The sequence below is a fragment of the Mus caroli genome, chromosome 6 (genome assembly GCF_900094665.2).
Source record: "Mus caroli chromosome 6, CAROLI_EIJ_v1.1, whole genome shotgun sequence".
Taxonomy (NCBI): Eukaryota; Metazoa; Chordata; class Mammalia; order Rodentia; family Muridae; genus Mus; species Mus caroli.
The window spans coordinates 13,165,422-13,181,596 of record NC_034575.1 but is presented as its reverse complement, the minus strand read 5'-3'; the positions used below and the strand labels follow the sequence as shown (position 1 = coordinate 13,181,596).

Genomic DNA, 16,175 nt, shown 5'->3' with positions numbered 1-16,175 from the left:
CCAGCCTGGGCTACAAGAGTAAGACTCTGTCCAGCCTGGGCTACAAGAGTAAGACTCTGACCAGCCTGGGCTACAAGAGTAAGACTCTGTCCAAAATAAAAAATAATGGAGACGTTGGTTGACAAATCCTCAAATGGAGGATTCAGAATACGAACAGGGAAGGGAACAAGAAGCACGCGAGCTTGTGGATCTTTCCTCCAAGTCCGAAGCCAGAAGAGTGTCTGCCATACAGTGCAGCATGTGTAGGCATCACTTCCTACCCCAATTATTTATTTCATAGTGGCTATTATGAATGGTTTAACAACGACCATAGCCTTGAAGTATAAATAACTTTGTAGGTGTTGTAGGGACAAGGAAGCCAGAGTTATGAGAGGCTGATGAGGGTCTGCAATGGAGAGGGGGTAGAATAGAGAAAAAAAGACTCTCGAATACCATATACCTCAGACAATGACATCAGAAGGGAGTTGGAGGTCTCCTGGGACAAAAGTTAGACAGATACAGCTTCCTGAAAGCATTGTCCTAGGCTATAACAGAACACTTGCCCGATGGCCCACCCGTATCCAGAATACACAAATGACGCAAACAACTCAAACCAAAATGAGGGTAAGGTCTGCCTAGACGTCTCATCAAAAATGATACAAGGATGACACTGAGCACATGGCATGTTCAAAATTAGTAGTCACTAGAGCAATATAGATGAAATATAGATTAAAAAGAAAGTACAGCTGTATTAGATTGGCCTAAACTCCCCAAATCTGACAATGTCAGCTGTAGGCGAGGATGTTGAATGGCCTGAACTCACAGGGATCACCAGCAGAAAGAGAAAACACTACATCCATTCTGTAAAACATTTGGCACTTTCTTAAACATTTGAACACGCAGGGGTGTTACTCCTAACTATGTAAAATGAAACAAAAACATATCCACACAAACACTTTTATTAAGCAGGTGCCTTGGCAATTATAATTATGTGTAGGTAACTGCCTATCGATAGAAGACTTTAGCTGGTATAGGAGGAGACAGGAGGAAGATAGGCTGTGAAGAATAAAGAAAACTTCTTGGTACACATGGTCGGATCCATGGCTCCAGCTGCATATGTAGCAGAGGATGGCCTAGTCGGTCATCAATGGTAGGAGAGGCCCTTGGTCCTGAGAAGGCTCTATGCCTCAGTGTACGGGAATGCCAGGGCCAGGAATTGGGAGTGGGGGGGGGGTTGTTGATCAGGGGCAGGGAGGAGGGGATAGGGGGAGGGGAAACCAGGAAAAGGGATAACATTAGAAATGTAAATAAAGAAAATATTCAATAAAAACAAAGAAAAAAAGAAAACTTCTTGGTTAAGATGTAGGAAGAAAACCAGGTGGCCCAGAGTCTAGAAGCCAAAAGAAAGGGGTATTTCAGGAAGGGCTGGGTGCCTGTGGATGGTGGATTATCCAGGGAAATGAGGCAGAATGGGGACAGAGAGAAGCCAGCCGGACTGAACAGGCAAGAACACAAACTTCAGAGAAGAGCGTGTGCTAAGTGAGAGCCACGGAACGGGGCTGTCTGGACATGAGTAACTTCATGGGAAGTGATTCCTATCTGATTTGAATGCACCGTGAGTATTTGGTGTGGCCAGATTGCACCTGGGCATTGGCTGAAAAGAGAACCTATACAAACACAGGCAAGTTTTTGCTGGTAGGATTCGAGATACTTTCAGTTTGCTACATGCTTTTGGAAACACTCCACGTCAACATTCAAAAAGACTATCCCGCCTTAGAAACAAAACTTTACACAAATTATTCCGTGCAATCAGTGGCCGTTGGTCAATGCAGCATTGTGTGTGGCTTACAGTTCACAGTGTAGTGTCTCTCAGTGAGAGGGAGAGAGGAACTGCACTGATATCAGCAATGTCCTTTAAGCATTGGTTTTCGTTTTTGTGGCTCTTGGGATGGGTCTTTTCTTGCTGATGTCTACTTTACAGGTTATAGAATTACCTGTTTATCGGTATATAATCAAATGCTAAAAAGTTCAGCTAGGTTATAGGCACCATTGCATCCCAGTCTTAGCTTACTTGCAACATCCTAGGAAGTTTCCTCATGCCTATTTGTAATCAGTCCCCATTCCTATTCTTAGCCACAGACAACCACTGATCTGTTCTACGGCTTTCTAGAAATTTCTCACAAGTGGGATCATTGAACATTGCATCTTTTGGGTCTGCTCTCTTTCACTTGACATAATTTTGGGAGTTTTAACAGCACTTCAGCATATGTCCGTCATTCTTGTATACTGCCAAATGGTTTTACACCATAGTCTCTCTCTCTGTATATATGTGTGTGTGTGTGTGTGTGTGTGTGTGTGTGTGTGTGAGTGTGTATGTGTGTGTGTGTATGTGAAGGCTAGGGATCAATGGCCAATTTGGGTATCTATCCACCTTATTTTTATTTTGTATGTATGAGTATTTTGCCTGCACATTTGTGTATCATGGGCTTGGTGCCCACAGATGTCAGAAGAATGTGTTAGATCCCCTGAAACTGGATTTATAGAAGGTTATTAGCTGCTACAAAATGCTGGCAGGGCAGTAAACGCACTTAACCTGGCTGAGCCATCTCTCTAAGCCCCATTACCTTTAATTTTTGGAGACAGGGACTTTCACTGGGCCTGGAGCACACCAATTTGAGTGGATTAGATGGACATCAAGCCCCAGGTCTGTTCCCTGTCTAGGCCACCCCAGGGCTGGAACCACAGATGCCTGGCTCAGCTTTTACACGGGAGCTAGGGACACACTCAGGTCTTAGGCCTGCACAGCAAGTACTTTACTGACGGAGGCATCTCCACAGCACGAGGTGCATCATATTTCACTTATCCATTCTCAAGTTGATGACCATTAGGACTGTTCCTGATTTGGGGCAAATACTACCTCAATGGTTTACATGTAAATCTTTGTGTGGGCATGTTTTTTTTCCTTCATTATTAGCTAATGAGTTGCACATGTGTTTGGTGTGATGCCCATTCAGATCTTTTGTCTACTTCTGCTGTTGAGCTGTTATCCCCTCTCCCCTCCTGTAAGCACACAGGTGGTCAAGTCTGAGTGTGAGGATAAGTAAGCTCTCATTTTAGGCACTGACCTGCCACCTTGGTTAGTGTCCCTCTCTAACACTCATTTTCTCATACTTCTTCACCTATACAAACTTTCACTGTCAAAAATCTCAGGCATTAGGCTCCACTTTGTGCTGTCACTTTCTTTTCTCTCCTCCCTCCCTCCCTCTCCCTTTCTTTCTTTCTTTATGGATCTCATGACCCCAGAAATCTCTTTACATTGCTGTGGCTTGTGAAAACAAACCGTTAGTCACCTTGAATAAATGTCAGTACCTCCTCTTCCTCACAGGATCAGAAACTGGATGAACACTCCTTCTATGGCTTATTCCACAAAGTCTACCCCTCTCTGGCTGACAAAGGAGTGAGATGACTTCTTTCCACCACCCTCAGTCCCTATCCCTTGTCATCTCTCTGCAGCTGTTGACTTTCCCTTTTGAAGCTCACATCCTCCAGGAACACTCCAGGATGGCTTGTGTATGAACAGCACAGATTTGCAGTTGTATCCTTAAGGGGAAAACATCACATGTTTTTCTACCTAAGCATCAAACTTGTCCTGACTCATGGCATGTGAGCAAAACATCCTACTCGGGGTTTCACACAGCACTCATGCTCTGAGCATGCTCTGGAAGTCCTAAGAGGCCAAGGCCAAGGCTTCTGGACCAGTGAGAACCAGTAGACTTGCTTCTCTTCACCCACGATGTTTGTTACATGTTTCTCTCTTGCTGGCTGCCCTGGCAGTCTCTCCATCTGGATCTTCAGCCTCTCTGCCTCCCTCCTCACTTTACTGTGTAGATTCTTTCAAATGATTTCTTTTGGACTCTCATAAAAATATCACTTAGTCTAGATTTCTGTGTGTGCTGGTGTTGGAAGATGGGGGATCTCTAAGAGATTATTGAAATCTGGCCATATAACCCAGTGTGGTGCTTCGGTCTACAAATAATTTTGAATAAATAAGAGAATTTCTGAATATAGTTTGGTACCTTCTGGACAGATAACTCCAGTTTTACTTCTGCAATCGGTGGTTTTGAATTTCATTAAAAAATGTTACCATACAACTACGGAGAGAAGATACAGAAAGAGAAATTTAGGAAGGATGGTACATTACCACATCTGACTTGGTGGTGAACTTCTGTGTTTGCAGACTCTCTAAAGCCATCCACTTGACTGGTAGCTTGGCACCCGTCTTGTTGTGGACACTATAGTACTCTTTATCATACATGTCTCTGGCAAGACCGAAATCAGCAACCTTGACAGTGAATTTTTCATCCAACCTACAGGAGAAAAATTATTACTGACTGGAGTAGAATAATTTACAACAGCACTGAATGTCTATAGATTTTCACAAGTGGCTTTGGTATTAGTGATCCATAATTTCCTCTGGCCTATTGACTAATGCTAAATTACAGTGGAATTCCTGAATAAAAATGCCTGACATTTACATTACAAATTCCACTGGCTGAAGAGAGTCATTGTGAATGACATGGCATTTGGTATGGTGTAGGTTTGCAGAAAAGGTAAAGCTGGATTCCCCCTGGCTCTCCTTGGTGGCAAAACAAATAGGGCGCCAGGCCTACACACTGCACCACCTACATCACCTACATCTTCCCTTGTTATCTTACAATATATTTCATGGGATGAAGAGGCTATGGGTGCTATTTTACTATTTTTTGCTCTAAAATAGGCCAGCCAACACATAAAACTCATATGTGCCATCAGTGAGGCAGGGAGATAGAAAGCAAAACACTGTCATGCTAAAAAAACCAAACCAAACCGACACAACATCAGTGAGACAAACACTTTCTGCTAAGACCACGTATCCATTGTTTAATGTACTTTTATGATGCTACCCTGAGCAAAACCTAGGTAGAACATTAATAGCATAGCTCTTTCATTCACACATACCACGAGCCATGGATCAGTGTGCTCTGCAAGGGAAAGCTGGGACTCTCAATTATAAACTGTTGACTGTTGTCGTTACACAGCCGGGCAGCCAGACACAAATAAAAGTTCTTTGTATATTCATTCCCAAAGACCATTTTTGGTAGTGCTTCTGCAGGCTGGTTTCAGAGCTGCTGTTGGGAGTTACACTGCATTGGTATTCCTGTTACCAGCTTTCCCCTTTCACTGTCAAATGCTGGAGATCAAATTCTCTCTCCCAATCACTAATTCGGTGTGAAACCACAACACTGGAGACTGCTGGTGGGAAGGACCAGGAAAGCTGGAGTGTAGAGCAGCTGTTTGAGGTCCCCTGTGGAGCAACCTTTTAAATGCTTTGTTTGATAAAACTAAAAGCCCCACCTACATCCCAGGGGCTTACAGATTCACTCAATATAGTCAGGGAAATACATTTTCTTCTTCTTCTTCTTTTTTTTGCTTCGAAGAGAAGAAAGAAAATGTCCTTACTGGCATAGTAGTGAGAAAACACTTCCTTTGTACTTTGCAAATAGAGATATTTTCATACTTACATGCAATTTCTTGCAGCTAAGTCTCTGTGGACAAACTTTTTGCTGGCAAGATATTTCATGCCTTTGGCTACTTGAAGGCCAAATCCTATAAGATCTTTCACAGTTGGATTCTGCAATCAAAGAGAGTTGGAAAAGCATAAACTAAGCACTCAATGTTCTAACAGTGAGCTCAGGACACTGCAATGTTTATATGACTTATCTAGTCTCAAATAATAACTCATGCCCTGTGGAGAGCCACAGCTATTTGTTAAGTAGTACTGTATACAAAGTACAGGGCTAGATGTTTTCTATAAATGTTAGTTATTTCGTACACACTTCTGCTTGGGAAGTGTTACAGGCTCTGTTTTCCCAATACGGAAATGCAGATGTTTTGAAATGTAGGTTTTATAATTTAATGTGCATGATGAGACAGAATTGATCAGGAGATAGTTCCTGTTGAAAAGAGAGTTTGCGTCTTACAGTTTCAAAAACAAGAAACAAAAAACCCTATTATGACACAGCACACATGCAGAGCTGTATCGGAAAGCATCAGAGACAGTCAGGAGGCAGGAGGGGAAAGCATGAGCAAGATGCTTTATTGTAGTTTCCTGGGGAAGGTGCAGGACAAAGCCAGCCTTGGCTCTTTTCAGTAGTTCCAGCAGGGCTGGCCTAGGGGCCACCTGCCTGGTCCTAGGGCGATTAAGATAGGTAGACACTAGCTCAGAGTCTGAGAGCCTGATGTAGAGGAAGCTGAGGCACCGGTTGGTTTGCACATGAAAGGCACACTCTAAAGGCAGGGTGTAGACTACTTTAAGAAAAAGAACACACATGATATGCACTCACTGATAAGTGGATATTAGCCCAGAAGTTCAGAATACCTAAGATACAACTCACAAACCACATGAAACTCAAGAAGAAGGAAGACCAAAGTGTGGATATTTTGATTCTTCTTAGAAGGGGGAACAAAACATGTATGGAAGGAGTTACGGAGACAAAGTGTGGAGCAGAGACTGAAGGAATGACCATCCAGAGCCTGCCGTACCTGGGGACCCATATACAATCACCAAACCCAGACACTATTGTGGATGCTGTCTCCTAAGAGGCTCTGCTAGTGCCTGACAAATACAGAAGTGGATGCTCACTGCCATCCATACTGTGGATCCAATGAATGAATCCTGTGCCATTCATTGAGCACAGGGTCCCCAATGAAGGAGCTAGAGAAAGGGCCCAAGGAGTTGAAGGGGTTTGCAGCCCCATAGGAGGAACAACAATATGAACCAACCAGTACTCCCAGAGCTCCCAGGAACCAAACCACCAACCAAAGAGTACACATGGTGGGACTCATGACTCCAGCTGCATATGTAGCAGAGGATGGCCTAATCAGACATCAATGGGAGGAGACACCCTTGGTCCTGCGAAGGCTCTATGTCCCAGTGTAAGGGAATGCCAGGGGGGAGGCATTTTCGGAGAGGAAACCAGGAAAGGGGATAACACTTGAAATGTAAATAAAGAAAATATCCAATTAAAAAAAAAGAATTAGCCCTGAAAGAAGGAGCAATCCTATCCAAACCAACAAGGATCTAGATGTCAAGGCATCGGGCACTTGGTGAATGTAGGAGGCTCAGAGAAACAAGCCAAACCATTCCCAAGGACAAGTGGTGCATCTGGATATCCTCTGATGAAGTCTGCTGGAAGCTCATCAGAACTAATGTACCAGCTCACTCATCATCCAGCAGTCCTGGACCAACACAGAGAATGGTGTATTCTGTTCTCTACAAGTAAGACTGGAATCTGAAGTTATAGATCTTACTGTGGGTGACAGCTCTGAGACGGGTCTTACTATCCAGAATGGGCTGTCTCTCCTTCAGCAGCTACCTTGGAGCTTCTGATCACAATATTCCAGGTAGAACCCAGACAGAAGGGCTGCAGACCGCGCTCGTACACATAGCCCACAGAGCATGTGAACAGGCCACATCTTGAAGCTTAGACGTCCCACTAGGACATATGTGTTAGGACCAGTAACCACTCTCTAGGTTTTCAGAGGCCAGCTTCTATTCTGTAATGGACAGTAGGACATCTCTCCTATGCTTTAATCCTGAAGAAGAGTGCTAGAGAGAAGGTGTCATATCTAAGCTGACTGACTCGTCAGAGAGATGACAAGAGTTAAAGTAAGGCCTTTTTTCAATGCCAATTTGAATTCTCTGCAAACATTTTCATATCCTGAGGGTGTTTTATTCTTTTGGCTGAATGTAAACTATTTCCTCACTGCCCTAGAGCTTACTTAGCATCATGTTTACACAGTCATTTTTGATGAAGAGCAAAGCTACTTGGTTGACTCCCATGGGGACCTGCACAGCAGTAGCCAAGCCGGAGGCCATCCAATCAGCCTAGTTTTGGGAGCTCCCCATTCCGTTCTCCTCAGCCCTGGCCTGGCCAAAGTTCACTTGACTGTTATGTCTTATTATAAGGGTCATAAAAACCTCACACCCACAAGAGGTGTGGGCCTCTTTTGTAACCGTGAGCTCATCTATTGGACTAACATTTATTAAGAGCCTATGTGCTGAGCACTGAACCCACAGGCGCAAACAAGATATGCAAAGTCCCTACGCTGTAAGCTGGTGTGTATGTGAATGTACATATATATGGTATCTGCCTAGTATAGCACTATTTGGTATCACGTAGAGTAAGATACACATATACTTTAAAACGGAGATAGATGAAACATCACAATATATTTTAACCCATATTTTCTAAAGCATTATTTCAACACATAATCAATATACAGAATTATTAAAGATCTATTCCTCTTCTTCTCAGACAGCATCGGCCTATGGATGTTACAGAGAAGGCATCATCAGGCAGGACTGGCAAGTAGCTTTTTATAAGACCTGCATGTTTGTGTTGGAGCTGGAATGGTTCAGTGGGTAAATGCTTGCTTTGTAAGCATGAGAACCTGAATTCAGATCCCTACCATCCATGTAAAAGCCAGGTGCTATGGCACACCTCTAGCTCCGGAGCAGGGGCCAGAGACAGGCAGATCTTAGGGTCTCACTGGCTAGCTAATTTAGGCAAAATGTTGAACTCCAGTTTTGGTGCAAAAACTTAAGTTTTGAATTGAGAAAGAATTGAGGAAGATACCCAATGTCAGCCTTTGGCTTGAACACGTACTCTGATAGGTGCACATGGAGGCATCCCAATACACCAAACAAAGAAGCAAGAGGGCAAGCAAACAAACAGGCTGGAAAGATGGATGGCTCCCTTGTTAAGGGCATTTGCTACTCTTGCAGAGAACCTGGATTTGTTTCTTTGCACATACATGATAGCTCATAACTATCTGGCTCACTGCTAACTTGAAGGTCAATGAGCTTAGTAAAGTACTTACATGAGTCTCGTTTCGAATGAAATTTCGAAGATCTCCATGTTTCATATAGGGCAGGACCACTAGAGGAGACCCTTCACTCCGCAGGCAGATTCCCAAGAGTGAGAGAACATTGGGATGGCTGAAGTCTTTCATGATGATTCCCTCAGTCAGAAACTGGGAGACCTCTTCTATATCTGTGATTCCTGAAAAATTCAGTGTTGAGACTTTAGCCTCATTGGAGGACAATGAATACTTTTTCAAATTTAGGTAGCAAAAGAAAAAAAAAAGTCCAAAACCATCAGGTGACACCTTGTCCAGATGTTTCAACCACAGGGTGTTCTTTCTACAACATGCCTGAGTGAATGGTGTCTGGGGCGGAAAGGTCCCCCCCCCGCCCCCCACTTTCCTCACCTATCCTGGGGTAACATCTGAGAATCCTACAACTAAGAACTGATTAACAACAAAAAGTATGTTATGTATGAGGTCTTCTTTAAAAACAGTTTTATTTATTATTACAATTGATATGTATATGTGGGGGTGGGAGAAGAACAGATGATTGTGAACCACCCACAGTGGCTGCTGGGAACAAAGCCACTGGAAGAGTAGGACGTTCTCTTAACTGCTGAGCATCTCTCTAGGCCCACATAGCATCTTTTGAAAATGAGCTTTATAAGACATGGAGGCCTTCAGAAATGGAGATCTAAGTACCCAGGGGAACTATTCCTTTCATGCTTGGATTTGAGGAAAAAATGGACAATTGTGAAAAACATGACTCGATCAAAAAGCCTGTGACCTAATGAATGGAAACTACTGAAGGGGAACCCAGGAAAGCTCGTCTGTTTGGCCATTGTCCCTCTCTCTGGGACAGCGTCCCTTCTTCCTGGCTGTAAGTAGGACCCTTCTATAATGAGGGTCTCATGAGTGGCTGGCAGACAATGTGAGTCAGGGAAAATTTTGTGGCCATGCAGCTCAAAAACAAGAAGAGGATGCTCAGAATAATATTTCAAGGGACTATGCCTGGATTTTGGGAACAAGGGTTCTAGTTTTTATGATTTGCCCTGGTGGGGAGAAGTTCTAATTTTTGAGGCCTACTTCTACTTTCAGGAATAAAGGAGGCCTGGGGTCAGAAAGGCAGGAGATAGTCAGAAGAGGCCTGACAGAGGCCTTTTAGTTCAAAGGACTCAGCAAACCAATCCGACGTAGTGTAGGATATTGTTTTCCCGAGCCTCAGTGGTGTCACCCTGTGCAGTGCCATCAAGTCATCACCGACAACATCATTTGTAAAACAGAGTTCAGGAAACAACTGGTCTCACGCAGAAGCCTAGGTTGTCTTATACAGATACAAACCAAGGAAGCACACTGTTCCATCTGGGCAGTGTCCAGGGTCTAGGCTGTCAAGTTCTGCTGTAGTTGGTTAGATAGTGTTCGGCTTTATGGGCCATGTGGTGCCTGTTGCAAATACTTAACTCTACTGCTGAACCATGAGAGTGTGGACAGTAAATGTCTGGGTCCCAAACAACATCACCCATAAAAATAGCTGGTAGGCTATATAGTTCAGTGATTACTGATCTAGGAGAATTTGTGGACCAGTCACCATGCGGCATATGTAGGTAGCTCCCCAACTCCTTTTCTGTACTGAGGATTAAACTGAGCCCTGTATAAGTAAATGCTCCACCAGTGAGTTACATCCTCTGCAACTAAGTGGGTTACATGCGTTTGAGTTCATGCAGTGTATTCGTGTGTGTGTGTGTGTGTGTGTGTGAATACACAAAAGTCGGAGAATGACATCCATTTTCTTTTTGTACCATTCTTTCGAGCCAGGGTCTTTCACTGAATTTGGATCAAGGCTGCATGTCAGCAAGCCCCAGTAATCCTGGTTCCAATCCCCATAGTTCTGGGGCTATAAACACCTGTGGGCATGCTGGCCTTTCTTGTGAGTGCAGGGGTCCTTATGCTTATTGATGTTACTCACTGAGCTCAGAAGAGCTAGTGGTTAGTGTAGTATATCCTAATTACTTCTAGAAAGACCTACCGAGGGCACGATGGCACACCAACAAAGAGTTAACAGCATTCACATAAATTTCATGACTTATCTCTTTGATGTTCTCGAGAACCAAATGTGTTCTAAGGCCTGGATGATGATGGAGGTCAACGTGGACTGACAACAGTAACCACAGGACAAGGACAGAAAAATGGCTTGGGATTAGGGCTGTTCTGAGTATAAATGGCAACACTGCTTTCCTTTGAGATCAATTTATTGATCGGTATACTTAATCTACCACAGATTGCTGCTGAACTCCACGTAGACTGTCCCTTTAATTATTTTTGTAGTCAGGTATCCAACAAAATTAAGCGTATAGAATGACGCTCATCATGGAGAATAGATGGATGTGTGAAAGAGCTGAAGTAGTTCTGGTATCAGAGTGCCTTGGAGGGAAGCCTACCATTTGTACTTTCGAAGCTTATTAGATCTAATACCAATCTATAACGTACTTTGCTAACATTTTCCAGGTGGCTTCAAATTCTAAGGTATAAAATTACAAAGTAGCAAAGCAAATATGTGAGCTCTGTCGATAAAGGCGGAGCCGGGGATCCTCTCACGTGCAAAGTACACTGGCTTGTACAATGTCGCAATTGTGCCTCTGCATCAGTAAAGACTAAGTTTATGTTCATAAGCATACCTTGGACTTTAAAGAGAGTGAGCACTTGATCTTAAGAGTTTTCTATGTAATGGCTAAATTTTAAAGAAGTATTGCATTAAAAGGGGACACGTTGCATCTCCTTAGGAAACTTATTTCTGTGGAACACCTCATTGCCTAACCGTGGATAAGTGAGGGCTACCATCCTTAATGATTTGTCAGTCCTCTGCCAGTACATTTCTCTCCTGCTCGTATTACTTCAGTTATCATTTTTTTTTTTCCTAAAATGGAGTGCTGGTTAAAAAAACAATTATAGTAGTGTCTCTGGGCAAAATGAGTCATTACTATGGTATGTGCCAACGCTTTCAATAGTTTCCATAAATGTCATTTGCAAAACAAATATTATAAGTTGAACGTGGCTAAATGGTACTCAGTTCATCTAAGCGACTCACCGCCCCTCCTGCCTTACTTATTAGATCTCCGTAGGATAATTTCAGAGGGACTATCTCAGTGAGTGTTTAGACTAAACACATTTTCAGGATTAATTCCACAATTTCAGTAGCAGATGCCTTTTTCCACAAGGGAAAGTGCAAATCAACACTCCATTATTTGCAAACCACAAATGTTCCCTTCCGTAGTAAATACAACTTACTATTCAAGGATTTCACAGCACAGTGAATTTTCTTTCCGTCATTGTCCAGCAAAGTCCCATGATAGACACAGCCAAAATGCCCTATTGAAAAAGAGAACTTGCTAGAGTTAAACTGACTTTATGCAAGAATTATTTATTAAGCCTTTTTTCTGTAAGACAAAAAAATGGTACATTGCTTATGACACTTTGATTAACATCACTCTGTGTGGTACAAGTGTGAGATATAAATATAGATGCATTACACCTCTCTCCATGCTATAAGCAATGTGATTATTTAATATATGGTGCAAATTGTAGGCAATATGGCTTCTTTTAAACATTTATATACCAAAGTATCAAGTCACTGGGGTATCACTGGACACAATAATAGCTTCTGCATGAAAGGAAATATATTATTTTTAAGGATAAAATAATATTAAAGAAAACATGTAAATAATTTTATCCACTTGGATAAGTGTAGAATAAGCCCTCTGTAGTCTAGTAACTGATTATAAATCATGTATTAGAGAGTTAGGGTTTTCCCTGTTAGTCACTGGTTAATATGTAAGCCACTTTGGCAGGGATCAAAAGACAATTGCCCAAATGGAGCAGATTCACAGTGACTCACTTCATGCATTTCCCTCTGACTTTACCCACTCATTTCCCCAGTAGCAGCCTCTCAACAGTGGCAGTGATTTCTCCCAGAGGTGCCAAGTGTCTGACGGCTCTGTAAGTCATTCCATTAATTCATGGAGTTCGGCAAGCTGTCCTGAGTGCTTACTATATGAGGTATGGGGCTATCCTCTGTGACTTACACAAAGATGAATACAATAAAACCCATGCTCACGAGTGCTCACAATCTTCCGTGTGTGTGTTTGTGGGGGGGGGCATATAAACAAACAGTAGTTAATACTGATAGCTTCTTAAAGACTGTGACTTGGGAGAAATTATCACCATGTTATCACCTTTCATTAAAAAAAAAAAGTCCTGATTTTACAACACATAGAGTGAGTATTGGCTTACAGAGAATTCCACTAGGTTCCTCCCAGGGACGTAGGATCTAGCAACAGCTTACATCATCACCTATAGCCATGTATAAGGCTGATATATAAGAGGAATGCTCGCACCCCACACCCCAGATCTCTCTCTCTCTCTCTCTCCTCCACTCGCTTTCTCTGTCCCCATCTGTTCCTGGAAGGCCTTCGCCCAATATTAAAACTTCCTTTTATGTGAGCCCTGCTGTCACTTGGCATGATTGTTCAGGGTGACGTCTAGGCACAGGCCCACTGAGATGCTCCTTCCCTCTCCATTACACTGCTGTTTTATAAATCACAACAGTGAGAATATAACCAGTGAGACTATATCTCCAACACTGGACCACTTACTGGATTTACAGACCAGTAATATAACCCAATCATACAGTTGTGCACAGAGGCCCCTTTTCAGGAAGAAACAACTTAGATACTCAGCTCTGGATGCTCAGAAGGACCAGTGTTCACATCTCGCCACCCTGTCACTTTCTCCTGCACCATCCTGGCAAATGCCCATGCAACCTCTTTAGAGCATTTAAAATAGGAGTAACCCAACCCGAAGCCACTATGTTTAAAAGGATTTTACAGTAGATTTTATCTCAGGGCTTCTGTTTGGTTTCTCTTCCTGACAAATATTTCCTCCAATAGTGTTAATGTTTGAAGTTATCGATGCTCTGGCTAGCTTCTTGCAAATAGTCATTTTTTTTTGTGTGTGAAGAAATTGGAGTGCATTGTGGAGATGATATATGTTGCCTTAGATTAGGGGAGGGCTATAAATTCCCTGTATCCTGATGCTGTCCAGCAGTGTACAAGCCGCTATAGAATAGATTTTGTTACAGCTCTCAGGATAAAGTAAGATTGAAGAGATAAAGGAGTAAAAAAACTGGCATGATTTTCCCCCAAGACGCTGTAGTTACTGTGAGAAATATGAGGGAGAAATGGGGTCTTCTCTCCTGTGATAATATCCAAATGATTCCACGCACAGGGCAGTCTCCATGACTATGACTTTTCATGTCTGTATTTCTGCAGGACAAAACTCGTTATCAGGCTCTGTCAGGAGCCCTCAGCATTGTCTAAATTCCTAATCTGCAAAAGAGGAGATAAATGGCTTACTGGAAAACTGTACTTAACAGAGAACTGATGGAAACACTTACCTCTTCCTATGACTTCATTGAAATGCACAATCAGGCTGCTGGGTCCAATCACTACATGCTGAACTGCTTGGACCAGCTCTGGATTTAGGGCACTGAGGTCAATGTGAACAGTGTTTTGTAGTAATGGGCTGGATATATCAGAGTCTCCACTCGTCAGGATAGGGGACAGGTCTGTCAGAGGATATTGCACTTGTCTGCATGCTCCATTCTGAGAGGAGTTGGGAAACTGGTCTGCAAGATAAAGCAAATAGATACAGCCATGAAACCTCACTCATTGGGGTGCACCTCAGGGGTGGTGAAGGGGACTAATAGTGGATTTTAACATTAATGAGATGCTAGGCTGGGAACACTCTTTGCAAAGGAATGGTTGGAGAAAGATGATAGTGAATCAGGAAAAGGCACACACACACACACACACACACACACACACACACACACATATGTTTGGACAGAGAAACATTTTATAAAGTAGTTAGAAAAAAAACATTTTAAGTGAGCAGTGTTAACAATGAACTCTTGTTTGTCTGATTGGTTTCCTTGGGTATTTATTTCTCTTTTTATTAATAACAAAAAGCGATGCCTGAAGTTCCTTTTAAGACATAATCTTCCTCTAAGAATCAGAAGCAGTTTGGACAGGTGATGGCTTCTAGGGGTAAGGATTACTTTTCCTTAAGTGTGAGGACCGAAGTGAGCACCATGTTGGACTATATGGCCCCACACCCAGGAATATGTGGGTAGCACATATTGATCTACATAAGTTATTAAAATGCAAAAAGAGGACATGAGATGGGGTGGGGAGGACAGGGAGTCAGCGGGAAGAGTATGGCTAAAAACGATCAAGATGCATTGTATGAAAAGTCCCAAAGGGTTAACACAAGCATTATACTAAAAAGGAAAAGAGTCAGAGGCTCAGAAGCAGTGACAGTGGTTACGCAATTGCCCAGTCCTGCAAATAAACAGTTTAGATTATAAAAAATAAAAAATAGATGCCTTTTGAGATGACGACTTATTAATGGAAACGATTAGTATTATGGAAACTCCTGGACAAGGGAATATGTACAGAAAAATACATACAATCCATACAAGTTGAATATCCCTTTCAAAAATACTCGGGACCAGAGATTGTTCAGATTTTGAATTTTCTCAGAGTTTGAAATAGTGACATGGACTTTAATGGTTGATCATTCATCCCTGATCACACAATCTGAAATTTAAAATCAAAAAATATAAAAACTTTTCAGCGTGATACTTCAAAGTATCCTAGTTCTTAAGGGCTGGGGAGATAGTTCTGTGGGTAGCAGCACTAGCTTAGCAAGCTTGAGGACTTGAGTTCAAACCCCCAGTTGTCATATAAACAAAAAAAGCATTGTGGAGCCAAGACAGGCGGATCCCAAGAGTTTCTAGTGAGCCTAGCAAAAAAAAGGTGAGCATCAGGTTCAATGACAGAGCCTGTCATAAGGTATCAAGGCCAAGAATGATAGCAAAGGCTACTGATATCTTGCTCTGGGCATTACATGTAGGTACAAGGACATGCACACACACACACACACACACACACACACACATCACAGAGCTTTCAACTATTTTTTTACTTCAAAATTTTGGGCTATGATTGTCAACCTGCACTTATATATTGTTAGAAGTGACTAATGCGACATTCTTAGGCTTGAGAGTCTTGCACAGCAGTGGTAAGTGCTCCCACATTACGGTGGGGTCACAGAGTGTTATGGCTTCTTAGAGCAGGCAGTTGGATCTGTGTTAGTGTGCCCTACCACTGTTCAGTTGAGGATGTTTGGGCCGGGCTCAGTTTCCCACTAGCCCATCTTTACAACCAAAGTGA

The 16,175-nt window shown here is 42.6% G+C and overlaps 1 protein-coding gene across 3 annotated transcripts in view; it reads right to left on the bottom strand.

The window, feature by feature from the left end:
- Met (MET proto-oncogene, receptor tyrosine kinase) overlaps positions 1–16,175 on the bottom strand; it is a 109,063-nt gene that overhangs the window by 6,326 nt on the left and 86,562 nt on the right. For all 3 annotated transcript variants that reach the window (XM_021164365.2, XM_029478169.1, XM_029478168.1), the window contains 5 exons: positions 14,336–14,566; positions 12,172–12,252; positions 8,902–9,083; positions 5,541–5,650; positions 4,181–4,346 (listed from right to left, as the gene is read on the bottom strand). In XM_021164365.2, the coding sequence (XP_021020024.1) occupies positions 4,181–4,346; positions 5,541–5,650; positions 8,902–9,083; positions 12,172–12,252; positions 14,336–14,566 (770 nt within the window). The remainder of the gene's footprint in view (positions 1–4,180; positions 4,347–5,540; positions 5,651–8,901; positions 9,084–12,171; positions 12,253–14,335; positions 14,567–16,175) is intronic.